This window comes from Cryptotermes secundus, unplaced genomic scaffold (assembly GCF_002891405.2).
Source record: "Cryptotermes secundus unplaced genomic scaffold, Csec_1.0 scaffold26, whole genome shotgun sequence".
Taxonomy (NCBI): Eukaryota; Metazoa; Arthropoda; class Insecta; order Blattodea; family Kalotermitidae; genus Cryptotermes; species Cryptotermes secundus.
The window spans coordinates 5,355,996-5,383,005 of record NW_019743656.1 but is presented as its reverse complement, the minus strand read 5'-3'; the positions used below and the strand labels follow the sequence as shown (position 1 = coordinate 5,383,005).

At 43.1% G+C, this 27,010-nt stretch overlaps 1 protein-coding gene across 3 annotated transcripts in view; it reads left to right on the top strand.

Annotated features, from left to right (window-relative positions):
• Positions 1–27,010, top strand: part of LOC111874208 (protein SMG9) — a 64,856-nt gene that overhangs the window by 30,246 nt on the left and 7,600 nt on the right. The window contains exons 1-5 of one of the 3 annotated variants that reach the window (XM_023869511.2): positions 23,038–23,220; positions 23,546–23,748; positions 24,539–24,603; positions 25,339–25,540; positions 26,493–26,792. In XM_023869511.2, coding sequence (XP_023725279.1) covers positions 23,161–23,220; positions 23,546–23,748; positions 24,539–24,603; positions 25,339–25,540; positions 26,493–26,792 — 830 coding nt within the window. In that variant the 5' untranslated portion in view covers positions 23,038–23,160. Of the gene's footprint in view, positions 1–23,037; positions 23,221–23,545; positions 23,749–24,538; positions 24,604–25,338; positions 25,541–26,492; positions 26,793–27,010 lie in introns of those variants that run through there. The other 2 variants (XM_023869509.2, XM_023869512.2) reach the window with 2 other exon arrangements.

Here is a 27,010-nt window from a genome sequence, read left to right as displayed (position 1 = left end):
ACCTCCCGGCTTGTAGCATAGTGCTTCAACCACCTACGCTCCCGCATGCCCCTATGTGTGTGTGTGTGTGTGGGTGTGTGCGTGTATATATATATATATATATATATATATGATCGCTTCTGTGGACTAATGGTCAGCGTTCCTGGCTACAGATCCAGAGGTCCGGGTTCGATTCCCGGCGCTATCAGATTTTTTTCTTCTGAGAAGTAGTGGGTCTGGAAAGGGGTACACTCAGCCTCGTGATGATAATTGAGGAGCTATTTCAAGGAAATAGCAGCTCCGGTCTAGAAAACCGAAATTAAAGGCAGTGGGGATTCGTTGCGCTGACCACGCGACACCCTCTATTCGCAAAAGTTGGCACTAAACTTCGCCGACAATCGGCGGTCGCTCGGTCGGTATAGTTTGCTTGCGGACTAAAATCACGGAGTTTATATATATGCTGTGTATATCTTGAGGGATGTCTCGACGAATATAACGGTAAATTCTGCAGTAGTTTATGGTCATTTACTAGGCAACGCTTCAGTAAACACATTCTCAACAGTAGGACCTCCGTTGCCTAGTAGCCAAGTTTCGGTAAGCACGTTTTCGTGAAAACAAAACTATTTCCTGGATACGAAAACTGAAAGTTGTAAACTTTTAGAAACCAAACCGTTGCTTCGAACTTAACACGTGGCTTCCGAGACAACGCATTCATGAAGAACAGTAAAAGGACCGTTGGAGGGGGTGCTCTCTGTTCTGTTCTCTGGCAGTTATAAAAGAGAGTTCACTCGTGAATTAGAGAGACAGAGAGAGATCAGTCCGAGGTTCTTCATAGAGATTCGTCAGACAGACGTCGTTAAAGAGATTTCAATGTGTGAGCAGTTATAAGTTACTGTAATTGTAAAGAAGTGCCAATAAACCCACTCATCAAATCCAGAACCTGTTATTATTAGTCACTTCAACCCCGACACGTGACAATATATATGTACACATGTGAAAAACGAGAAGTTTAATTTGAAGATAATTTTCGGATATTACGAGTACTCGTTATAATGAAAATGTTTACGAATTTTATAAATTATCATTATATCGAGGTTGTAAGACGGGAGAGCTCAGTCAGTATAGCGACTGCCTACGGGCTGGACGGCCGAGGAGTCGGAGTTCGAGTCCCGGCAGGAGCAAGATTTTTCTCTTCTCCACGTCGTTCAAACCGGCTCTGGGGCCCACCCAGCCTCCTATCCAATGGGTACCAGGGGATAAAGCGGCCAGGAGGTGAAGCTGACCACTCACCTCCAACTAGTGCCGAGGTCAAGAAAATGTGGATCTATACATCCACTCCCCCATACCCCACAACTTTGCCTTTACCTAGCGGTTGCGCTGTAATTAGGCTCATGATATCAACTTGAGAAGTCCGAAACCAACTGTCTGGGTATTAAATAAATGTAGATAATGTAGACGTAAGTACGAGTATGATTGACTTGTGTATGATTGTATTAAAGTAATAAATATTTGGGAACGACTACTGGTTTATAATTTATGGTTAACCACAAATAGAGCTGATTATAGAAAGATATTAACAGAACATTATAACGTCATGTTGACAGGAATATAATAAATATTATGTATAGTGATCTACACAACAGGGCGCAACAAAATATGAGTAATTATAGGAAAACTGCTTTCAATAATTCTTCTGTGAAGTTATTTCCCTCTCGTATACCGAGCTAAAGATAACTTCTGGTGATACATTCCATGGGTTAAAACAGACTGTGCATCTGTTCCAAATCATGCATTGAAGAGGTCTTCAAATGTGCCATTCCTAAAATTAACACAAGTATATTTACTGTTTTTACATATTGTGTAGATTATGGTGGAGTGTTTGTGTCTGGGGCATCAGAGTACTGACTTCTCATGCTCCTTGCTTTTGTATTACTTTGGCTACAGCAGCACGCTCATGTTCGGCCCCACTGACCGCCCTGAGGAAAGACAGACTCTCGCAATTCAACCCTCTCCGTGTTACGGACGGAACCTTTAAAGGCGCGGCAGCAGTATGAATCAGCAACTACTACCTGAGTCAAAACATTCAGCACATACTTTATATAGTGGCTGTGCAAGCTCCATGTCACTGTCTTCATCAGGAGTAATATTATTGTCTTTAGTGTCAGTTTCACTGTTGGAATGATGCTTCGCACTGTGGAGATACATACACAATTGCTTTTGTTCAGTTCAGCTGAGCAATACACAAATATGCTAGTGGCCAGCATGTTCTGAAATGATGCTATACACAGGAGGTAGGTCTGGTTCCGTCCCTTCCTCCCTCCTCCCGCTTCCTCATTTCCGCAAGTGTCAAGTTTAAGAGTCTCTCTCAGTGCATACGTAGGTAGCACTTATATGTGCATTTTAAAACGTCAGAATAGGTTAGGTTAGATTGAGTTAGGATTAAGCTAGAATAGTTGCACACAGCAACTCGTAGAATTACCGCACTCAGGTCGCAGGAACAAAAAGAATGCAGGAAGACAATCCATCACATATTCACAGGCCAGCAAAACACACAATCAGAACACCACCAGAATATCTTGGCAAAACTAGACACAAGAAACGTGACACCATAATACGCATTTAATACTGTAATTTCTAATTATAATTTGAATATTAATACATTTTATACAGAGTGTCCCAGGAGGAACCAAGCTCCTCTCGAATACAAATATACTACTCACTATTATTATTATTATTATTAGAGGTGGTGGGTTTCCCCATGCACTTAGACCAGTTATTGGTCCATTGTACGTCCCCCTTTAATTCCTACTGTCCCCATACCCTACTGGTACTGGTGCGTGCTATCAGCCCCGTTCAGCCAATGAGGCCGGCCGTCGGTACCTGATATTTCCCCCATCTACCAGAGGCACTGGAAACTACTTGGGCGGGAAAGTGTTGCCTAATTTTGCTCACAGGTCTCCTAGAGACATGAGGATCTTTTATGTGCCGTAAATCTACGACACGGGACCCACGGCTTAAAGTCTACTACTCACTAACACAAGGTTTTAATCATAGTGCATGAAAGCCGTTGTCTTCATCTATGGACTCCGTATTACGCGTTACAAGCCAACCACCATTTTCATCTGTCGCAAAATTTAACCCTTTAAAGCCGGGTGGTTGCTATGTATACTACATGCTTTGACATTAAAAACTCTGCAGTCCGCCCACACAGTGTATCTGTGTGTTCCGTATAATTCTCACAATAAACAGCGATTGTGTCCCTAAACAGTATTAACCGGTTGGTCTCTGTAGGGGAGACGTAATGTGTTTCCTGTGAGGTACGAAGTGAGTTTATATATATAGGCTGTATTATTTATATGAAATTCAGTCTTCAGCGGGTTAACTACTTTTCTGTTACGGCTCAAGCCCGCATCTAAACTCGCGCGCGCGCGCGTATGGCTCGTTGTTGTCGCATGATTAAATTCAGGCACACGATGAACCTGAATTAACCATACGGACTGGATATGACAGTGCTGTGACCTTTGACCTAATGATCATTTTTATTCGAATGACTATAGAAAAATGAATGTGCAATTGCGCAACACGCCCGGACTAGCCGGTGCTAGAGGCAGACAATAGGAACACAATTGTTGTTGCTAAAGGACAGTGAGTTACTTAACTCAAGGCTGCCTCTAGACTGTTCTAGGTCTGACGACCTAGACGTATCTAACGAGCAATAAACATTAATGACCATGACACTGAAGCTGACGAAGTCGTGATGAAATTCCGTAGTACCTAATGTAAAGAAGGTAAAGTTATCCCTGTAACAGGCCATGAAGGCCCATAGGATTGTGAGACGCTGAGGCTGCCACATTTTCTAGACAATCGGCTCACAGATGGCGGTGAGGTCATGAAGGTAAAGCCGTCATTGCGCTTAATTAGTTAAACATTATGCCATGATATATAGGGACCTCGGCACTAGTCGGCCGCTTTACCCCCGGGTATACAGCCCCCGGTTCCCATTAAATAGAAAGTTGGGTGGGCCCAAGAGCCGATCTGGACGTTGTGGAAAAGATAAACATCTTGATCCTGCTGGGATTCGAACCTCGGCCTTCCAGCCCGTAGCCCGTCGCTATACCGGATCCTCCCCAGATCTGCTAACAGTTATTGGCGAGAAGTACACGTTATGAAGTTTCTCATTTCAAATTTATCTTCCCTCTCATTACTTCTCTCTTAGGTTCAAATATTCTCCTCAGCACTCACATTGCCGTTCCACATTCTTTCCCTTAACATGAGAGACTAAGCAAAATAAACATGTTCTTGGTACATTGTGCAATCATGGCGTTGATTAGTTTTAGTGGCGACGCTAGTAAATGTTTTGCTAACGTCTAGTTGCCATCTGGAGCTGGCAACAGTGAAACTTATAATCAATACGTCATGATTACAGCATCTAACATTGTCGTTAACTTGTCGATTTACGTGTGTTCAAGGCATTAAATTGCAGAAGGGAAATTTGTTGTTATTCAAGTTCTCAGTTGTTATTTTTGTGGCGTCTACTCCACGACGCCTTCAGAATCTAGGCTACATAGCGTCGAATGGTAGGGTGGCTGATAAATAATGAATTGGAAAGGATTTGAAAGGAAGCGGTCGTTCCCGATTCGAGGCACTATCCCCCGGCATTTGCCTATAAGGATCGAGGGGAACCACAGTAATTCTCAGGATTGGCGGTGTAGATCCGAACCAAGCACCTCTCAGTTACAAGTCCAGACCAGCCTGCTCGGTTGTTGCTATTGTACTGACCATATATGTCCGGCGTAATTACTGATTCTTGTATCCGTTCCTTCGTGTTCAATATATTTTTTGAGATTGTTGTGGAGTTTATGGGATTGTAGATTGAAATTTTCCAGATTTTAAGTTTCTAGTTATGAACTAGTCAGCTAGGGGGTGTCACTTTTAATATGCGTAGGATCCAGTCTGTGGGGCCACGCGGTAGCGTAGTTGGTTGAAGCACTATGCTACAAGCCGGAAGGTCGGGGGTTCGAGGCCTGATGAGGTATATTTTTTTCAATTCACCTAATCCTTCCAGCTCTAACTCAGCCTCTAACGGAAATGAGTACCAGGAATACTCTTGGGGGTAAAGGGCCGCCTGCTAACAGCCTTACCGCCATCTGTCTGGAAAATGTGGGAGGCTCGACGTCTCACAACCCTATGGGCCTTCACGGCCTGTTATAGGGTTTTTTTTATTGGTAGTGGGGTGGGACAAAGTCCCTTGTACTGCGGCCACATCTGGCCTTTTGTACCAGCCCCAGATGATAGGTGAGGGTGATTGTTGAGCAATTGGTGGAAGGAAGATTGGAAGGGGAAACCGAAGTACTCGGAGAAAACCTGCCACAGCGTCACTTTGTCCACCANTACTTCGGTTTCCTTTGCCAAGCTTCATTCCACCAAATTATCCACCATCATAATCACCCGGGGCAGGCTACAACAGGCCAATCAGTGGCCGCCGTGCCAAGTGGATCCAGTTGGACTCCACCCCCACTAAGCGAATTAAAAAAAAATTAATTAGGATCCAGGCTGCGTGTTAAAGTGGGTCGGTCTTGTAAAAGGAGAGGGTTCTTTTTCGGTTGACAGAAACTGTCAACATGGTTAAAAATAAAAATAGCTAATTTACGTTAAGCGAAAATATCTCATATCGAAATCCACTAAAATCTGAATAAGTGTTACAGTATATGTACAGAAGTTCCTTTATGACCTTGTGCAAAGTAGGCTTTGTAATCGGCCAAAATGACTAGCTAAAGCCCTTTCAGTAACGAGTTGAAAATATCTAGCCAACAGTCTACCACCACTACTACATACGTGTATTTAGGGTCTCTTCTGGCTCCACTATTCCCTGCTTTTAGGAGTTGGAGGGCACACCGACATACACAGACAGCAAGGTGATCTCAAAACCTTCCTTTTATTTCTAGCCTACTTTCCTTATTTTGAAAAAATAAAAAGGAGGCTTACGATATCACCTCGCTGTCTATGTATCCCTCCTATCGTTGCTAGGCAACGGCTCGCTAAACGCGTTCCCGCGGCAACAAATACAAAAGGAACAATAGAAGAAGTTTTGGACGCGGTGTTTTCTATGCGGCACGTGTCGTCTCAAATACTCGTACTCAGTATGTAGTGAAATGAAAGTAGGCGATTGGTTATTCCTAGAACTTGCTCTTATTTCAAAATACATAAAGTCGGCTAAAATGAGGCGAGAGATGTTTGCCACTTAGATGACCGTCTTTTTAGGAGTCAAGTGGTCGGTTGGGATCCAAAAAGAGAGACAGTCGCCATGCTACCTGACGGAGGATCCGAAAGTGAGCCCTTTCAATTAACCCCGTAAACAGAAGTAAGAGCAAGCTATTTGAAGAATCGACCTCTCTACTCATAAATGCGGATTTAACTGTAGCTGGCAGCGACCCAGCGACTCGAGACGGCGAGAGGAATGAAGCGCCTGCATTACGCCACTTGTTACGTGGGTGTCGGATAGCTGGCGCTAGGATCGTTTTCCAAAGGACAAGGACAGCCAGGAAATTTGCTTACAAACTTACATTTACACCGTTTAACACTATTTTTACTGAGTCCTACAGCGCCTTCCTGACAGAGGTGTATTTTTAAAAAAACTTTCAGTTTTTATTAGAATGTTTGGCAGACAGATGTTCTTTTCTTCAATTTTGACTTTCCTCCAAAATTTCATGAGGAGGGGCAGATTCCTGGCTTGCCCCTCGTGCTGACGCCCATGAATAGAGACGTAATAATAATAATAATAATAATGTAAAGTTGTCCCTGTGCTTAACTAATTAAGCACTACATCATGAAGTTGTATGGGGGAGTGGATGTATAGATCCACATTTTCTTGACGTCGGCACTAGTTGAAGGTGAGTGGTCAGCTTCACGCCCCAGCCGCTTTACTCTCGGGCAAGAGCCCCCTGTACCCCTTTGGTAGGACGTTGGGTTGACCCCAGAACCAGTCTGGACGCCATGGAGAAGTGAAAATTCTTGCCTCCACCGGAACTCGAGCTCCGACTTCTTGGTCGTCCAGCCCGTAGTTAGTCGCTATACCGACTGAGCTATCCCGGCTCACAATAATAATAATAATAATAATAATAACAACAACAAAACAAATTCCGTGGCCTGTAGTCCGCAAGCGAACTATACTGATCAGCACAACGGATACCCACGGCCGTTAGTCTAAGTTTTCTACAATGGAGCCGCTATTTCCTTGAAATCGCTCCGCAATTATCCTCACGAGGCTGAGTGGACTCCGTTCCAGACCCACTACTTCTCAAAAAATCTGATAGCGCCGGGAATCGAACCCGGGACATCTGTAGCCAGGAACTCTGACCACCTATAATAATAATAATAACAATAACAACAACAACAACAATAATAATAATAATAATAATAATAATAATAATAATAATAATAAAACAGCAGTTTGGGAGCCAGAATGCGCAAACAGGCACTCAGTGACTACTAGCAGATCTACACAAAAATTTACTTACTTAGGCATTGCTTATTTAACGACGCGCTCCATAGCTGTGTCTAAACAGTGTCGAATGATAGGATAATTAGCGAAAATTTTAATTAAAAGAAAACGTGGAAGAAAACGGTAGTGTAGTTCTGCTATCCGGAAATATTCGTGTAGGATCTGAGGAAAATTGTGAAGATGATCATTCGGGATACAATCTCTGGGTCGAGATTATAACTACGGAATCCCCGAATAAGAAACAGGAGCGCCAGCCCTCTGCCCGTAGCTTTACTTCAAAGGAACTTTTAATGGCCTGCAAGTACATATTGATGTGGTAGACTCGCGTATTATTAACGCTATGTAACTGAACAAATAAAGAAGAAACCACAAATAAATTCCCAGAAAATACCCCTGTAAACATGATAGGCACTAAAATTTGATTAATTCCAAAACCATGTCAGACGTATGTAGACTACGCGCATTGCAAATACGTTGGACAAATCTTTTGCCCTCCAAGGTAACCTCTAAACCTATAAAAGTGAGTAAAGGTATCCCTGCAACAGGTCGTGGAGGCCCATAGGTTTGTGAGATGTTGAGGTTCCACATTTTCTAGACAATCGGCTCATAGATGGCGGCAAGGTTGTCAGCCTTACGCACCGGCCGCCCTTTACCCCCAAGAATATTCCTGGTACTCATTTCTGTTAAAGGCTGAGTCGACCCCAGGGCCATAGTGCGGCTAGAAGGATTAGGTCAATTGAAAAAAATCCAGTGACCTCATCGGGACTTGAAACCGCGACCTTCCGGCTTGTAGCATAGGGCCTCAACCAACTACGCTACAGCGTGCCCCCTCATTTAAACCTATATAACAGTATAAGGGCTGGAAACAGGAATTTATAACTAACCCTGTGACGGCAGAATTTGAAATTGATAATCTTTCTGACCCTATAAGTGCCAAATGTCAAAAATGTCGGCCCGATATAAAACTGTACCTGACAGCATGTGACATGTGTTAGCATTTTATCTAAACTACGTAGTCACGATACATTTTGACAATGTTGAAATTTAATGTTCTTTGGGAGTTCTGTAGGGATATATAATTTAGCCACGAAGGAAGAGCATCTCTGACAACGTGATATAGCGGTTTGGCACGGCTCAAGTTAAAGCTGTAACTTTTAGGGTTAAGTAGTAATGTTCAGTACACCTACGCGGATAAGAAAAGAAAAACATGCAAATTTAGTACAAGAAGCTAAAGATACGGTAGGGGAAAGATTGGCACTACTGCCCTGTATGATTCTCAACTTTCTTATGGATGTACAACTCCAGTCTTTCTTAACTTTCAGCACGAGATGGAGGTGAGTGGTTAGTGTCATGCCCCGGACAGCTTTGCCCTGAGAAAAGAGGTCCCAGTACCCATTGTATAAGTGCCTGGGTAGATCTCAGGAATGAAGATAAAATTCGCCGACCCATGCCGGTAACCGAATCACGATTTTCCAGCCCTCCAACGTGTAACCTCACTACACTGAGCCACAAGACTCCCAGTCTCCTCAGCCTACCTTGCAGCAAATTTGTCATAGATAAAGTCTAGAAAATGCAATGTGTGCGTCAGTAGATAAGGGCACCTGAAAGTGTGAGGGTGACTGTAAGAAGTCGAGACTTTCGTATTGAACGCAGCCTCGAATACCAGCCTTGTGCGTCGCGACGGCGCCGAAGTGGCGGCGGGGCGTGGCCTCAAATTGGCACGGCGCGTAGTAGGGGTGTACAGAATTCCAATTTTCGATTTCATTAAGCCATTAGTTGCAAATAATTACTTTAGTTAACATAGAAATATGTTCCGGTCTGGCCTGTGCGTGACGCCAGATCGCTAAACCCTAAGTCTATAAAACAAATTTCTTTTACTATTCTCCATTCAATGAAAGCTTTTACGTTTCGCTTGAAATCAAATTCACATTCTGTGTAGTTTTACGCTACAGTGCACACTGGAGCTGTCATGGAAGCGAAGCCATGGCCATCGAAGTCATTAATTTCACTGATGAAATATCTGGAAGTGCCTAAAATGTCACGTTATGCATATATTTGCTGTCTACGTTAACATAAAATTGCCTAGGGAAGCTGAAAAATTTACCCTTCGATTAAAGAACCAACAGCTGTGGTTTCACGCGTGCGCCGCCATGAAAAGAGAGAGAGAGAGAGCATGATTCTGTTACTACTGCAAGCCGTAAGGTAATATTTCCAAACGACCTGAATTCTGTCTAGACAAGGATTCGCTGCAGTTAGGTAGAAGGTAAGGGTAAAGATATCCTTATTACAGTCCGTGGAGACCGATAGGGTTGTGAGACGTTGAGGCTTCCACAGATTCTAGACAATCGGCTCACAGATGGCGGTGAGGTTGTCAGCCTTACGCGCCGGCACCCTTAACCCCCCCAGGAAGATTCCTGATACTCGTTTCTGTTAGAGACTGAGTCGGTCCCAAGGTCGTAGCGTAGCTGGAAGGAATAGGTCAATTGAAAAATCCAATGACCTCTTCGGGAATCGAATCCCTGACCTGCTTTTTGCATAGTGCCTCAATAAACTGTGGAATAAATACACCTATGTAGGATGAGAGGTTCTCGCAGTTATGGCAATAAAGAGAACTCTTCAAAAAATGCCTAATTCTGAACACAAAACTTGCACCAGTTATCCTACTACAGGAGTTCTCAAGCTCTCTGATGTCGCGGCCCATGAAGTAATATACAAATTTACGCAACTTTCTCTCCTGTCTCTGCCGCTAAGCGAAAAGTGTAGTTCTGCACATTGTTGCAGGTTTCTGTCAGGCGACAGCATGAACCTAAGTAGCTTTACAGCCTCTCTACACTTACAGTAAGTTACAAAATATTAGTGTACAATCACGCAAATTTTCGCGAAATATTTCGCCGGTAACAGCTACGTTGTCCTAAAGCGTCTGTGTTACATCTAATTGGTAAAATTGTCCCTGTGCTTAATTAACACTATGCCATGAAGACATATGGGGGAGTTGAAGTACAGTTCCATCATTCTTGACCTCGGCACTAGATGGAGGTGAATGGTCAACTTCACGCTCCAGCCGTCTTACTCTGGATGAAAAAGCATACGGTATTCACTGGATAGGCGGCTCAGTGGGCTCCAGAGTCAGTCTGGATGCTATGGTGAAGGGAGAACTATTGCCATGCCGGGTGTCGAACCCGGGCTATCCGCCCCGTGGCCCGTCGTTATACCGACTTATATCTTACTAATTTGGTCACTCCAGGCAAATGCCGCGATTACCCCCTCTATTAGACCTGGACTACTTCCTTCCAGAAAAAAAAAACTCCGTGGTTTTAGTCCGCAAGCGAACTATACCGACCGAGCGACCGCCGCTTGTCGGCGAAGTTAGTGCCAACTTTAGCGGATAGAGGGTGTCGCGTGATCAGTGCAACGAATCCCTACGGCCGTTAGTTTCGGTTTACCATGACCGGAGCAGCTATTTCCTAGAAATAGCTCCTCAATTATCCTCACGAGGCTAAGTGGACCCCGTTCCAGACCCACTACTTCTCAGAAAATCATTCCTAATTCATCGCTCATTTACCGTTCTTCCGTTCGACTCTAGTCTAGTTACTGACAAGAGTCCTAAAATAAACCTCAAAGGGAATGTAAATCATGTAAAATCTGAAGTTTTCACGGCGGTGACCGGAACGTCGGTTCACACAAGTTCTACTTGGCGCCACATCCCAGAAGACGGCATTCTTCAACGAAAATCATGTTCGCTGTTGTGAGTTAAGATACTGAACCCTGCAATAATACTTCCAACCTTTATTTTAATTCAGTGAAGCTGCTTATGCACGCAGGACAGTAATCCTAATCACACTGTGTAAACATGGTGCAAATGGAAACAAGGCGCTCAAACCCGTCTTCTTCACACGGACCTTGGAACCCCCCCCCCTCCCCCCGTCGGGCTGCGCTCTTGTTCGGATCGATCTAGCAGATCCGCCCCCTCGCGGCTTCAAGTGCAAGTCCACCACCGTTGTTGAACTACGCATGTTTACATTGTCACGAAGTTCTCGGGTTCGAATCCTTGTCGACCTGACGACTAAATTCTTACGCCGCTCTTATGACGACAACCGTGAGGCTAAACAACAAAAGCAGGTAGTTTTACCTGTGCTTAATTAAGCACTTAATAAAAAATATGGTCGTGGCATAGCTCAGGCGGTAGTCGCCGGTTTCCCGCCGTGGCGGTCCGGGTGCGTGTCATGTGGTCACGTGGGATTTTTGATGGATAAAGTGGCACTGTTTCCCCTGCCAGTTCTCATTCCACGGACTGCTCCACATTCGTCATCAACTATCATCCGGGGCCGGTACAATAGGCCAAACAGTGGCCGACGTACCAAGTGGACTCAGTCTCACCCCCCCACAAAAAAATAAAATAATAATAATAATAATCAGCAGGGGAGAAACAAAAAAAAATCTGAGACAATTGTTCCAGCGCCACTTAATTCATTCATCAATGGCTCTACAGCCTTTTGTTGGGCTCTGGCCGCTTTTTCTGTTTCGTAATCCTATACACAGTCGGTACGACTCTTTGGACAGGGGATCAGCCCGTTGCAAGGCCGCTACCTACACACGGAACAACACAAACATAGAATAAACTCATACAGATATCCATGCCTCGAGTGGGATTCGAACCTATGATCCCGGTGTTCGAGCGGGCGAATACAATTCATGCCTTAGACCACGTGGCCACCGTGACCGGGCCCAGCGCCGCTTCGCCCGCTTTGAATTGCACACGAAGCCACCCGAGAACTGAACTTGGGCGCGGGCTGTTAAGAAGGAAACGTTTAACCTTCTCAGCTATGGCACGACCTTGAAAGGTCAATAAAAACCGAGAAAACGAAGTTACAATTTTATAGGCTCAATAATTCACATACATCGGAACTCCCAAGAAAGATGTTCCAAGCACCACATCAAGAAAACCTATGAGGGAGTGGAGGTATAGCTTCAAGCATTCTTAACTTAGGCATTTGATGAAGGTGAGTGGTCAGCTTCACGCACCGGTCAAGGAAAGAGCCTTCAGTACCCATTAGATAGGAGGCTGGATAGGCCTCAGAGAAATTCTGGCCGCAGGTGAGAACAGTCTCTTGCCCTTGCGAGGAATCTAACCCGATTTCTTGCTTGCCCAGCTCGTAGCATAGACACTATACCGACTGAGCTATCCTTGGTCCTTCTGAGGTTAAAAGGCAGTCATGAAGCAGCTTCAGAATCAGTCATTACGAAAGAAGAACTTTGGCTCCATACAAATTAGTTGTAACAAGTTGTTTCTCATTTGCTTACAGGCTGTATGCGACAGAGTCAACTACATAACTATACTTAAAAATTTAAGAATGGGATGGGTGTGGCATGTAACATGCATGTGAGATGAGAAGTTCACAGAAAATTTTAGTCGGAAAACTTGAGGGAATGAGGCATAGATGGGATAATTTTAAAGAGGCAATAAAGGAATATTATTTCAGGACTCGGATTGGACTCGTCTGGCTCAAGATATGGTCCAATGGTAAGCTGTTGTAAATACGGTAATGAACCTTCGGAATCTGTAAAAGGAGGATTATTTCTTGCTTAATATGTAGCATCCAGTCTCACGACTCGGAGCCGTAAGACAGGTAAATACAGCCATGGGTCCCGCGAGGCCTGCTAGCGAAGGCCAGCAGCAAATTGCCAGAGCAGCCCAGAACTATGCAATTATGAATAGATCTCGAGCTTAATTTGTTCAAAACTCGCTAAATATTGTAACATGACTCTTGTAAGCCGGAATAGTCCATTGCTAGCCAACGGCTTCCTAACACACGTTTCAGTGACAAGCTGGAATAGTCCATTGCTGAGCAACGGTTTGGTAAGCACGTTTCGTGGCAAAGGGTCGCCTGGAATCAGAATCCCGTGTGGAGGGGGGTCGAATATCTCCACCGTAGACCTGCGAGTCGTAGGAGGCGACAAAAATGAAAGTCTCGAATCTGAGATAGTAAAATATGATCGTGAGTCCCACGGGACTAGGACCCGAACATGACTGCGCTGGCGATGATCAGCAGCAATTGCAAACGACATACCCGTCCTCTCGTCAGAGAGAGCGTTCCACATCAACAAACCCGTAACTGTCTGATAGTAATAAAAATCTGGTCGCAGGACTCAGATGGGTGCTTCATTCCAAGATACACTGCCCGACTGACTGTCAGTCGTAACGTAAGACTCGAATCAACTCAGAACCAAGTCAGTCACGCACTCACTGACTGAGCTGTTATAATTGATTGTAATTGCAATAGAAGTGCCAATAAATCCAATCATATAATCCGGAACCCATTATTATTCGTCACGTAAACCCTTACACGTGACACTATTTATCAATGTTTGCAAGGAAAGATGCAGAGGGGATTAAAACCCATACTTTGTGTCCTATACACTATTTACGTAATTCCTGCTGTTAGCCAAACAAACAAAAATGAGCAAACGCGCCAGAATCATTATGCTATGCGTACTGTCCGTGTGTTTAGGCTTGACCGTTCTCAACAGAATGTACAGTGGATTTGGTCGAGTCCACTGACTAAGACTGTGACTGTGGGGTGTGTACGGGTTATAACTATGTTTTAGTTACAGCTCGTCATCCTCTGTTCCTTCTGCAGCATAACCACTGTTCCTTACCCCTTGCCGTACTTCTCATGCGCAGTTTAGTAGCCAGGTCTCAAAATACGACTGTGCATTTCCTGTTTATCTGCACTGGATAAGAGGAAGGGCCAAATAGGCGCAGATAAGCAACCTGCTCATCAATCACACATCACAATTACCGAGCTTACTGGACGTCGCAACAACAGACCACACCCTATTGATTTGGCTGGTTCCCTCAAACTTGAATCAAAATATACATGTTTACACGAGATGTGTACGTTTGACATTCTGATTCGTCTCCATGGTTACCAGACGGATCGATCTGCTCTTGAGTTTGGCGGGAAACGGCGCTACTTGGGATCTTGCCACGGTTACCCTGGGCGGGTCGAGGTCAGTGACTCTTGTTGTCTAATTGTAAGGGGCTTTATGCGTCACGTCATCTAATTTCTTCCAACTGCACTGCAGAGTTGTTCTTGAGAATCTAATAGCCACGCAGATAGTTCAAGACATTCCCCGATTTTTGTGGAACCCGAAAGTACATTACGGTGATGATATGACGCCGTGTAGTCCGGTAGAATTTCACCGACTGCCGATGGAAGAGTAGGTCAAGCAATGACTGGGGGACAAGCAGAGCCCTCTTATTGCTGGTTACTTGCTTGGTTTAATCTTCGACACTGAAGGTGGATGCACTACGTTCTTCTGAATTTCCGGCGAACTTCTATCGGTCTTCACGGCGTCACATTCGAGATGACACTACTTTTTATACTGTGTTTCCATTGTGATGACCAACCCATTAATTCTGTTATACGGAAATAATAGCTATTTTTCTGTTCTGAGAATCACATGAAAACACATAAATACATTAAACGAGGTAGCGATGTCCCTGTAACAGTCCGTGGAGGCCCATAGGGTTGTGAGACGTCGAGTCTCCCACATGGCCTCTCACAGATGGCGATGAGGTCGTCACTCTTAAGCGCCGGCCGCCCTGTACTCCCCAGGAAGATTCCTGGCACTCATTTCTGTTAGAGGTTGAGTCGAGCCCTGGGCCATAGTGCGGCTAGAATGATTAGATTAATTGAAAAATCCAACGATCTCATAGGGATTCGAATCCGCGACCTTCCAGCGTGTAGCACAGTGCCTCAACAAACTAAGCTATCGCGTGCCCCCTCCACATATACGCCCCGCGAAGAAGATACGGTGTACTATGTTAAAGTAGGTGGTCCATATAGTAATCACTGTGGTTTAAAGGGTTTATCTCCATCAGTAAACAATACAGAGTGATGTTCTAGGTCACATGATTTTTCCAGCGTTTGTATACTCGTACTATATATTCTAGACGTCTACTTAAACTTGTTACACTATTTAAGATAATACGTTATGTTCGCATAATGTATTATTTTTTTTACATATTATTCGTTCGTACGCTGTGACCACACCTTCAGGCTTCACTCTGCCTCCTGTCACCCACTCTGAACAAAGGAGATAACACAACGATCCATCATTCCTATCAAAACATATTTTTGCGTACCTCAAGGAAAAACTGCAGGCTACTAGTTAGCTATCGAGAGGAAAGCTGCTATTAAGTCTCCGGGATCTTTTGAGCTTGTATTTTTTTTTACTCCAATAATTATACAATCTATCCATTAAGTGTGGATAATAAGTACATTTTGTGGTTTACATATAGAAAAGGAAAGAGAACTTGTCGTGGTGAGCATGTTCCAATGAACCTGCTCAATACTTATTTTAACTGCTTAGTGATATGCAGTTAAGTGTTGAATTATTCAAATCTGGTGGGTAAATCTGAAGGTTTAAATCTGTTTAACCTCCTGATTTCTCCTTCGTCGTCGAGCAGTTTTTGTGCCAAGTCGTTCGGATGGACCTGGAGTCTGATTTTATACTTTTTGCTGTTTTTTTTTATTTCCTCTCGTACTGTTGGTACATCTAGGTCCTTGTGTAGTACCGTGTTCGGCACATACCACGGTGCGTTAACTATTATTCGTAATACTTTGCTTTGAAATCGTTGGAGAATTTCTATGTTTGAGTTACTGGCTGATCCCCATAATGGTATCCCGTACGTCCATATCGGTTTGAGCATGGTTTTGTACAGTAAGATCTTGTTTTCTGTCGATAGCTCCGACTGCCTTCCCAGCATCCAATACATCTGTCGGAATTTTATTCCGAGTTGTTTTCTTTTGGTGTGAATGTGTTTTTTCCATGTCAGTCGTTTATCCAGGTGTATACCAAGGTATTTGGCATCTTCTGCTTGTGGTATCTGAGAGTGATTTAACGTTACTGGAGGACAGGTAGTGCGTTTCATGGTGAACGTTACATTCGTAGACTTATTTTCATTTGCCTTCATACGCCACTTTTTCAGCCAGTGTTGAATTTTATTTAGGTGGTCTTGTAAGTTCCTGGATGCGGACAGAGGATTGGTATGAGATGCCAAGATAGCTGTGTCATCTGCGAACGCTGCTGTTGTTGTCTTTCTAGTTGTTGGTAGATCTGATGTGTAGATCAAGTATAGCACTGGTCCTAAAACGCTACCTTGGGGTACGCCAGATGATATTGGGTATAGGTTTGTTAATGCCTCCTGTTGCTTTACAAAGTAGTATCTATGTGTAAGATAGGATCTCAGAATTGCGTACATTTGATGCGGAAGTTTCTGTTTCATTTTGTAGCATAGTCCTGCGTGCCAGACCTTGTCAAAGGCCTGTTCTATGTCAAGGAACACCGCTGTGCAGTAACGTTTTGTTTCGAGATCCCTGTTTATTTGGTTGACTAGTCTATGGACTTGTTCCGTAGTTGCGTGCTTGTTTCTAAATCCGAATTGGTGTTTGGGAATTATGTTTTGATCTTCTATCACTGGTTTTATTCTTTTCAGTAGTAGTTTTTCTAGTACCTTGGATAGTACTGGTATCAGACTTATTGGTCTGTAGGATGTTAGTTCTTTCGTGTTTTTCCCAGGTTTTGGCAGCATAATTATTTGTGATATTTTCCATTGTATTGGGTAGTATTCTACTCTTAACACTGCGTTGAATATGTGTGTAATAGCTTGTATTTTGAAGCAATCCTCGTACAACGACCTCCCCTCTCCTCGTCTCACCACCACCTTTACGATGCAGATCAGCGTTTCTGAACATTTTTCAGTCCACATACCCTTTGCCAGTTGAATAAAAATTGAAACTAATTTATTCTGACGAAGTTTTTTTGTACAGATAAATATTACGGAAAATATATTCTCGAGAGATCAGCACCATTCAATGCATATTACTGTCTTGTGTTTGCTAGGCAACGCGAATTGAACGAATATCTTTAGACGTTTCTTCTCCAATGTTACAATACTTCTGCTCTAATCGGATAAGAACTCTTTTGTTCTAATCGGATAAGAACTCTCTCCTGCTCGAGTCGAATACAAACTCTACTGGTCTCTGGCCGACATTGGACTCTTATAACGTGCACTGGGACTGAATAGGGAATACCTTGTTGAAGGGTTAATTCCGCCCGCTGCTACGCAAAAGCTGCTTCAGACATCTCGTTGCTTGGTTATTGCTAGCCGTTGTATAGCAATGGATGCGTTCCGTTTCCTGGCTGTTGTAGCGAGAACGTTGGTCGTTGCCTAGGAAATCAACCTTGATCTCCTAACCCATTCCGTCTTTCTAGTTTAGTATCTTAACACAAATATGGCTGTCTTTCCAGAAAGTTTCTTATTAGTGAGGTTAGGTGACTTCGACAAATGTATGATTTGAGGTTTTCACAGCGGTGGTTATGAAGAGTTCTGTCATTTAGGATATAAGGGTGTGTAGTCTGCTTTAAGTCAACCAACGTTTCGGAGTAACATTCCGCCTGCGTCTTCAGGGTCTAGGAGTAAGCCAAGAAAGATTCCAGCGTGAACTACGTAGCAAGCAGAGCCCGGACTACGAGGCGATATATCCCAGAAGACAGAACACATATTTGACGAAGTTTGCTTTTAACAATTTTCCGTTGAAATTTCGGCGGGCTTTATGCTAGTGCGTTTATATAATTACTAGGGGACTAATTTATGGTTGACCACGCCCACAATACACAGTATCAGTCCGATAATTCAATATACGTAATTATGTAATGAAAGTAAAAGCAAAGCAAGCTCTGTAGTTTTCCTTCAGCGCATCTCGTCTCTGCTAAATTTGCAGTATGTTATAGTCTACAAGCAGTCTGTTCGAGACCCGGCAAGACCAGTCGATACACTACAAGAGAAAGTGGAATGTTCCTGCCGATCGATAAGAGCCTCGGGGGTCAAGAACCGCAACCCTCTGGACCGCGCCCAGCATCCATCCCTCCGCCACCCCTCTCCAGCGGGAGGAGATTAACAGATCTCTGCAACTCGGTTCCAGATACCCACCTGGTTGTTGTTCTTATACAGTGTCGTACTTTCTGCAGTTAATTCGCATAAAATTAAATAGGAAATGAACATACGGAACATTGGGCGCGGCCTGATTTCTTCCGTGGAGTGGGGGTGGGGGTAGGCATAAAATTTACTTACAGACTTACGCTTAAGCTGCCTAAAACTATTCTCACTGATCGCCCTGTAGTATTCAGGACAGATGAATAAGACTTTTTCTTTATTGCTAGTGGGGTGGGACTAAGTCCCTTGTACTGCGGCCACTTCTGGCCGATTGTACCAGCCCCAGATGATAAGTGAGGGTGATTGTGGAGCAATCGGTGAAATGAAGATTGGCAGGGGAAACCGAAGTGCTCGGAGAAAACCTGCCCCAGCGCCACTTTGTCCACCACAAATCCAACTTGACCAGACCCGGGATCGAACCCGGGCCGCCGCGGTGGGAAGCCAGCGACTAACCGCTTGAGCTATGGCGCGGCCTGAATAAGACTTAAAACAAATTTAGTTTTTGGTATTAATATTTGATATAAAACGTAGTTTTACCTGAACTTAATTAAGTACCGCGGCATGGAGACGTATGTGGGAGTGGAGTTATAATTTCAGAATTCTTAACCTCGGTATTAGGCGGAGGTGAGTCGTTAGATTCACGCCACTGCCACTTTGCCCCTGAGGAAAAAGTCCTAAGCACCCATTCGATACGAGGCTGGGCGGATCCAATATACGGTTTTGACGCTTTGGAGAAGAAAAATTTATGATATTTAATGATTACTGTTCTATCCTCAATACCGTAGGGTGAAAAATGAGAATGGCATTTAGGCTTAAACGTGAAGTTTATAAACAAATCCCCCCCCCCTTATCGTAATGAATCCTCGCGCACCACATGGCGCGGGCGTACGTGTATATCCATGTCCTACTTATTGCAGAAGAATCCCTTCACCTCTTTCCTCCAGGTCCAGTAATTTCACTGTTTGTGTTCCGATATTCTTCGTACGTGACAGAGAGCAGGTTGACCATCTCGATACCTACACGTGCCTGGGGAACAGGTTCCTATGCCACGCAAGTGAAGCTCGCAGACGTTTGTTGTCTGCCATCTTGTTCGTTAGCTTTGATGTGGAAAGGCAAAATGAAAGTCTTATATTGTTAAATAACATTACAGCATGAGGAATCTGAGGATCTCACGGCAGTGAAAGCTTGTATTCTGATAGAATTTCACCGACATTTCGGAGGAATGTACTGCTTCCAACTTCAGGGACGAAGAATAAGCCAAATGCGCAATAGCAAGAAGCGAATAGAAACAGATCTCTGCTTGATGCTTGTTTGGGTTACTTTTCGATCCAAAAGATGGAGGCAATACGTTCCTCCGAAACGTTGGTGAAATTCTGTCGGAATATGGGGCGTCACATCTCCCAGGGGAACGTGGAATTAAAATTTCAAATGGAACTTAGACTGAAATTTGAATCTCATGCCCTTTTGGGACGTGATGCAGTAAGGGTTTGGAAACCTTAAGTGCTAAGTTGTTACAGGCTCAAAATAGGATCTCATGGCAAGCTTCTGAGGATAAACTTTCGGAACTAGAACGACAGATTTTTGCAAAGTACCTTACCAGGATGCAATTTAATTGTAAAAATGGGGCGAGAGGTGTGAAGTGAAACTGTTTTTTGGTTTGTATCGATCCAGTAGCTCTCCATTTTACACCAAGTTCGCATTGAATTCCATACATCTTCCCCAAAAGACTCACCGTACAAAAAGTTGGGTAAATTAAAACATGCATATCATTAGAACGTACAACTTTTGAAACACTTTTCTATAAGGTATATAACGAAACACAACGAAAGGTATTCTACCTCTATGTACGCAATACCCAGCGTGACAAGTTGGACAGAGATTCATAAGGTAAGGCAAAGTTGTCTCTGTGCTTAATTAATTAAGTACTACGCCATGAAGACGCATGGGGAAGTAGCTGTATAGATCCACGCATTCTTCACCTCTTTACTAGTTGGAAGCGAGTGGTCATCTTCACGCCCCGGCCGCTTTATCCACCGAGGAAAGAGTCCCCGATACCCACTGGATAGGAGGCTGGGTAGGCCCCAGAGCCGGTCTGGACGAAGTGAAGAGGAGTAACTCTACCCCTTTGCCATCCAGCTCGTAGCCCGTCAGTACACCGACTGCGCTATCCACAGGAAATGAGCATGAAGGCTAATGGGGTCCGTATCTCCGCAAGAAACACAGAAAGCGACAAAGCTTTCGATTTATATTCCAGAGTTTCGCGTTCAGATCTCGGCCGGGACAGTGTCTATCCTGAGTTTCTTCGCCATTTTTCCCAGTCCCTCCTCTTAAATTCCGGCATAATGCCTTAAACTAGGCCATGGCCGTTTCTTTCCACTTCTCTTCCAATTCACTGCACCCTGTTATAACTGTAAAACTATTTAATCTACTTCGTGCTCCACCGAACTGCCACCCATCGATCTGTATGACACAATGCCGATCACAGGCCACAAAAAGTGACACATGGTTGCACTGACCGTTAGCTTCGTTGTGTCCTTGCCGCAAGCAGCCGAAAGAAGAGTGGAAAATTACAGTGAAACCGCAAGTTTAACGATGAACGATAAGAAACCGGTTAGGGGAAGTCGCCCGGCACGAACCTAATCCTGCAGTGGTTTACAGCTGTGTTTCATTTTGACTTAGGATTAAACAATCAGAAATTTAAATAAAAGAAGGATGAAGGGGCGGTTCTGGTGGGAGATTCCCTGAATGTTTTGCTAAAGCAGCATTGCTTCACAAACCCATCGTTTTTTTTTTCAGCAAAAACTTATACGTTTACTGAAACATGTGAGTCAGTGCCATGGAAACATAAGCGTAGAGGAATATTAATCAATTTAAATTGCATATTTAAGTCTCTAGGCCTTTGTTCTAAATAAGGAATTCGTTGTTTTCTGCTTAGTCGCGTGACAAGGTCCAGAAACTACCCAGCGCTTTAATTTTAATGGATTGATCACTTATAGACAGTGTATGCAAATACATGACCGCCTTTGTGGTCTGGTGGTCAGAGTTCCTGGCTACATATTCAGAGGACCCGGGTTCGATTCTTGGAGCTACCAGATATTCTGATAAGTAGTGGGGATGGAACGGGGTCCATTCAGCCTCGTGAGGTTAATTGAGGAACTATTTCAAGGAAATAGCAGCTCCGGTCTAGAAAATCGAGATTAACGGCAGTGGGGATCCGTTGCGCTGACCACGCAACACCCTCTATCCGCAAAAATTGGCACTAACTTCGCTAACAAGCGGCGGTCGCTTGTTCGGTATAGTTCGCTTGCGGATTACAGGCCACGGAGTTAGCATACCACGCATATTATGTTCACTCATCCATTTGTACTGTACAATAACGTTATTTATGTGATGCAGATTTGCAATTTGAATTTAATTAACACGAAATATAAGCAGAAGAGAACGCACAAGAAATCAGATAAGTGCATGAAGAGAAACAAACATAAGTATACTATTGCGTTCTAGGCCGAAGTTACAACCCATAAGTCACAGGTATAAATAAGTTATTTCTAATGCTTCTTAATTTATACTTTACCCATCAGTACAGCAATCCCAATCGCCAAGGATTTCTTACATAATTTCTATTTTTTTTCTAACACACCAAAGTACAGAAACTTTATTGTCATTTCTGTCTTCGTACAAAAGCTAAGAGCCATTTTTGAAAAGTGATCCTCTGTATATTAAATGACGTTTTTTTTATCAAATTTGTTTCGCAGAGACACGTGCCAAAACAATTTACCAACTGAGTAGAACAGAGTTTTCAGAAGTAAATAGTCACCCTACAATATTCCCTGCCATTTATGGAACCAGAAAGTTCATTACCGTCTTCACAAGGGCCCGATTCTGAATCTTACCGTATCAAAATATAAGACATAATGAAGTGTGTTCGTTGGTTGATTGATTTCTCATCTCTCATCCTACCATTCCCGTTTTCTTACAAAACTGTTGCACGCGTACTGAAAAACTGACAGTGTGTTGCTTACTTTACTAACAGCAAAAATATAGTCTAACATACACCAGGGACAGCGAATACGAAACAGACTCATATTGCATTACCCCGACGCGAAAATTAATGTAAAATATAGGTAACTTTGACGATGTTGTAAGGTTGCCATGGAATTCCTACGTTGTGGAAAATTCGGATTTCTTGTAAGCACATTAAAACAATTCTGGCCAAATCGGAATACTACAAAGAATGATTTTGGTAGCAAACACTTTAAATGCAGTCTTAAGAGAAAACTCCATCTAATGCCGAGGTCAAGAATGGTGGTGATATACCTCCACTTCCTCATATGTCTTCATGGCATTTCGCTTATTTAATTAAGCATAGAAACAATTCTGCCTTTTTTTAACCGTAAGAAATAACGTCTTTAATAACATCGTTGTTAGCGTACCTTCAGATGCGATTCGGAGGACGTTAGCAGTGCTACTTGCGGAGTGACGATGAACTTTAATTCCGAACCACAGCTTTAGATAATCTGTGCCGATAGCATCCATGACGATGAGGGAAATTTAGTTCCGTCGAAGGAGTCAAGACGATCAAGACAAATCGAGTACAATCAGTAACAAAAATGACGGTGTGTCTCGTCCGTGGTTATGAAATATTTTAATTGCAAGCTATTGATTATATGGAGAGACGATGTCAGAATTTGAAAAAGGAAGGGACATGAGACAAAAGAAGTACTTTTCTGTGAATAAGGTTGTAATTTTCATATGTATATATGGGGCTTGGCACATTTTATAGGTTAAGGTACCCTTAGTAGCTTTGAATATATATGACAGCATAATTTATTGCAGACGGATTATTTAACCATTTTCATGTAAGAATTCGACTGTAGTAATTATACGATACGGAAAACTAATTCTTTAATTGAGGTTTTGGATTTCTTATCAGAACCACAAGTTAGATATGCTATAACTCTTTCCAGAACACCAAAAACTGGCAAAATATTTCTCTAAAATTAGGTCATTGCCATGAACTATACAGTAATGTACCTCTTAAACTAATAGAATTTATTGTACAGGACAGGAAAGATGGAAACCGGCGACTGCCAATCATCCTAGCAAAGCCTGAGCGAGACATTGAGAGGGATAAGGACAGGACAGGAGACAAGAGCATGGGAAAGTCCTTAGAGCGCCCACAGTCCCAGCCAACAATAATCCTTCGCACAAGGGAAGGAGAGAATAGGGCTGTTTCTCCAAGTCAGCGTCCAGCTGCTGTTCTCAGGTACAGCAACCAATAGTTGGATCTACAGGTTGGATGCATATCTGCTTTGTGCTAGTAAAGCAAGCACATGACCATAACATCATGACTGAACAACGCATTTTAGTTTGTTTGAAATTGGAGGTAGTTTTTGCTTATCTTGCACTGTGCAGCTTCAGTCCAGTGGCGTGTGGTACTATTTTTGGTATGGGGAGCAGTGGTATCTAATAAACGAACTGATATCAATCAACTCACCAAAATTTATGTCACTTATTGAGTCAGTAAGGTTGTTTTGTATTCTGTTCGATAATTCTGTAAATACTGTACTGTTCTCAAGGTCAACATTGAGTTTATGATCATATTTCCTCAACAAGTGAACTAATTCCACATAATTACCTCGGTCGATAGAATGCACGCTTTTGTCATGACCATGGAAGGCAAGTTGCCTCTTTCCTAAATGGCAGATGATATCAATTAAGCGTTTCATTATTTCTCTATTTTCTTTCACATTTTCATTATGCTGTAGTATCGTCAGGTGCTTTTGATTGTCAACTTGACAGTCAATTCAAGATTTCCCAAACATAACAAGTTGCATTGTTGAAATAATATGAGTCTGAAAGTTCTCATGTCGTTTCAGTGCTTTATGAAGATTGTTGATATCACCAAAGCCAGTCTTGTTCCATACATTTTTTCATTGAGAAACAATAGGCATGGCCAACAAAAGAGTTTTCCTATATTACCGCAACCTGATAGCCACTCTGTTTTAGAATACTGTTCAAAAACCTTGTGTAAACCTGGTATGTGTGTTTTACAGGAAGGAATGTGAAGCGCAGCAACCACCACTGTACCACCTTGCGGCCAAGCATGCCGGAGGAGAGAGTAAGTGCAAGAATGCGAGCCGTGAGGTTCCTACAGTGGTAAATGTGAAGAGTATGGTTTTCTTGGAGGCCATGTAATCTGGTGGATGTTTACCGATGTTCCAGAGGAACATACTTCCACCATCTTCAGGCTCAAAATTTTGTGTTGGAAACACTTTTTATTCTGATAAATATTTAGTGAATTGTTCTTGAAATGTTCAGGGGCTCACCTGGTCTCCTATTCAATGGGTAGTGTGGGTTCTTTCCCTGGAAGTGTAGCAGTAGGGTTGTGAAGCTGACAACTCACCTCCAACTAGTGCCCAGGATCATGAATTGTGGAGCTATACCTCTACTCCCACATATGTCTTCATGGCATAGTGCTTAATTAATTAAGCACAGGGACAACTTTAGCTTTTACTCTTGAAATGTGTGCAAAAGTGCATCTAGGTCTTTATGTGAAGTGTCTGTTATTGTTGCCTGATGTTAGTAAAACTAATATGTATACAAATGTTAGTAAAACTTCACTAAATCATATTTCACAGAAGTTTGTTCAGTGCTTTTCCAGCTGTTACATATGGAGAGACATGGCAGAACAATTAGGCACATTTTTTCAAATTTGTTTTGACAACATATGAAGAAAACAGTAGTCTTCTTTTCTAATGTATCAGTTGTCCTAATTGTGGTTACTCTAATATTAGCTCCATGTCATCAAAATAAGCGTACCTGTTTCTGTTGAGTGACCTGAATCTTCCCACAGATGTTAATCCTCTGGCTCCACCACCAGAGATGAAGGGCAGCATCAAGTTGGTGGATGAAACATTCCTATTTTGTGATGGGCCGTTGGAGTTTCTACTAGACCAAAATGACTTCATGGTGGTTGGCTGTTTGGGACTGCAGGGTGCTGGGAAGTCTACCCTCATGTCTGTTCTGGCAGGCAACCATCCTGATGAGGCCAGCAAGTGAGTTGCTGTTCAAAAAAAGGTTCATATGATTTCTTGTGTGACATGAGTTATATCATTTCATCCACCATGGCACTAGCTGAGAGTGTATGATGGCAAAAGGTGTTCTGTGAATAAGAAAATAAAGAAATGGCCACAAACAAGACGAACACATAATTTGTACAAATCTGTGATACTAAAGGTTGGATTTCAGGTTCTCATAGCAATGACTATGAAGAGTACAGCCTTCTGGGATGTAATGCCATGTAGATTGGTAGAAGTCAACAGACGTTTTGGAGGAACATATTGCCTCCATCTTTAGGGTTGAAGAATAGGCCAAGTAAGGAACCAGCATTAAGCAGGCAGCAAGCAGAGTCTGCTTATTATTGAGTGCTTGCTTAGCTTACTGCCTGATTCCAAAGCTTGAGATGATTTCTCCCTTTGAAAATGTCAGTGGGCTTCATCCAAACTACACAGTATTATAACCCAGACGATGATACATTTCAATAAATGCTCCTGTTCAGTAATTTTTTTTAATTCGCTTAGTGAGGGGTGGAGTCCAGCTGGGTCCACTTGGCATGGCAGCCATTGATTGGCCTATTGTACCTGCCCTGGGTGATTATGATGATGGAGAATTTGGTGGAATGAAGATTGGCAGGGGAAACTGAAGTACTCGGAGAAAACCCACCCCAGCGCCACTTTGTTCACCAGAAATCCCACTTGACCAGGCCTGGGATCGAACCCGGGTCACTGCGATGCTCATGTTCAGTAAATCTCCTGTTCAGAAATCCATTTATTTATTTATTTAAAAATCTTGCAGGTGTTGTTGGGCAATAGGAAACTGTGTGGCTTCCTGCTACTTAAAAATAATCTGATGTTCAACTCCCGTCACCATAAGACAGTCATTTCTACATGTGGTGTTTCTCTTGTGATTTTCTGTACAAAGCATGGAAATAGTGTTGTATGATTACAGGAACTTCTACTTCAAGCCACAGAGCTTAGAGCATCATGAACTGGGTGGACACTGCACAACGGGTGTCGACCTGCTTGTGACATCAAATAGGGTCATCCTGCTGGACACACAGCCCATGCTTTCAGCCTCAGTAATGGACCGGTTGGTGCAGCAGGAGAACAAGAAGTTTTCTGGAACAGAGTTCGCATCCACAGAGAATGCCATGGAGATACAGTCCTTGCAGTTGGCTGCATTCCTTCTCTCTGTCTGTCACATTGTCATATTTGTGCAGGATTGGTTCTTTGACCCTAACTTTCTCAGGTGCAACACCACTAGCAATTTATTGAAGACATTCCTGCATGTTTTGCTGTTGTCAAGAATGACATTGTATAGTAGGATATGTTTATTCTTCAGTATCCTGGTAACCTCCGATACAAATGTAACACAAATCACTGAACAGGTTGGTGTAAGATTAATGCTTTGACTCTTATTCTTTTTTTTTTTTTTTGGGGGGGGGGGGGGTGTTTTTTTTTTCTGGT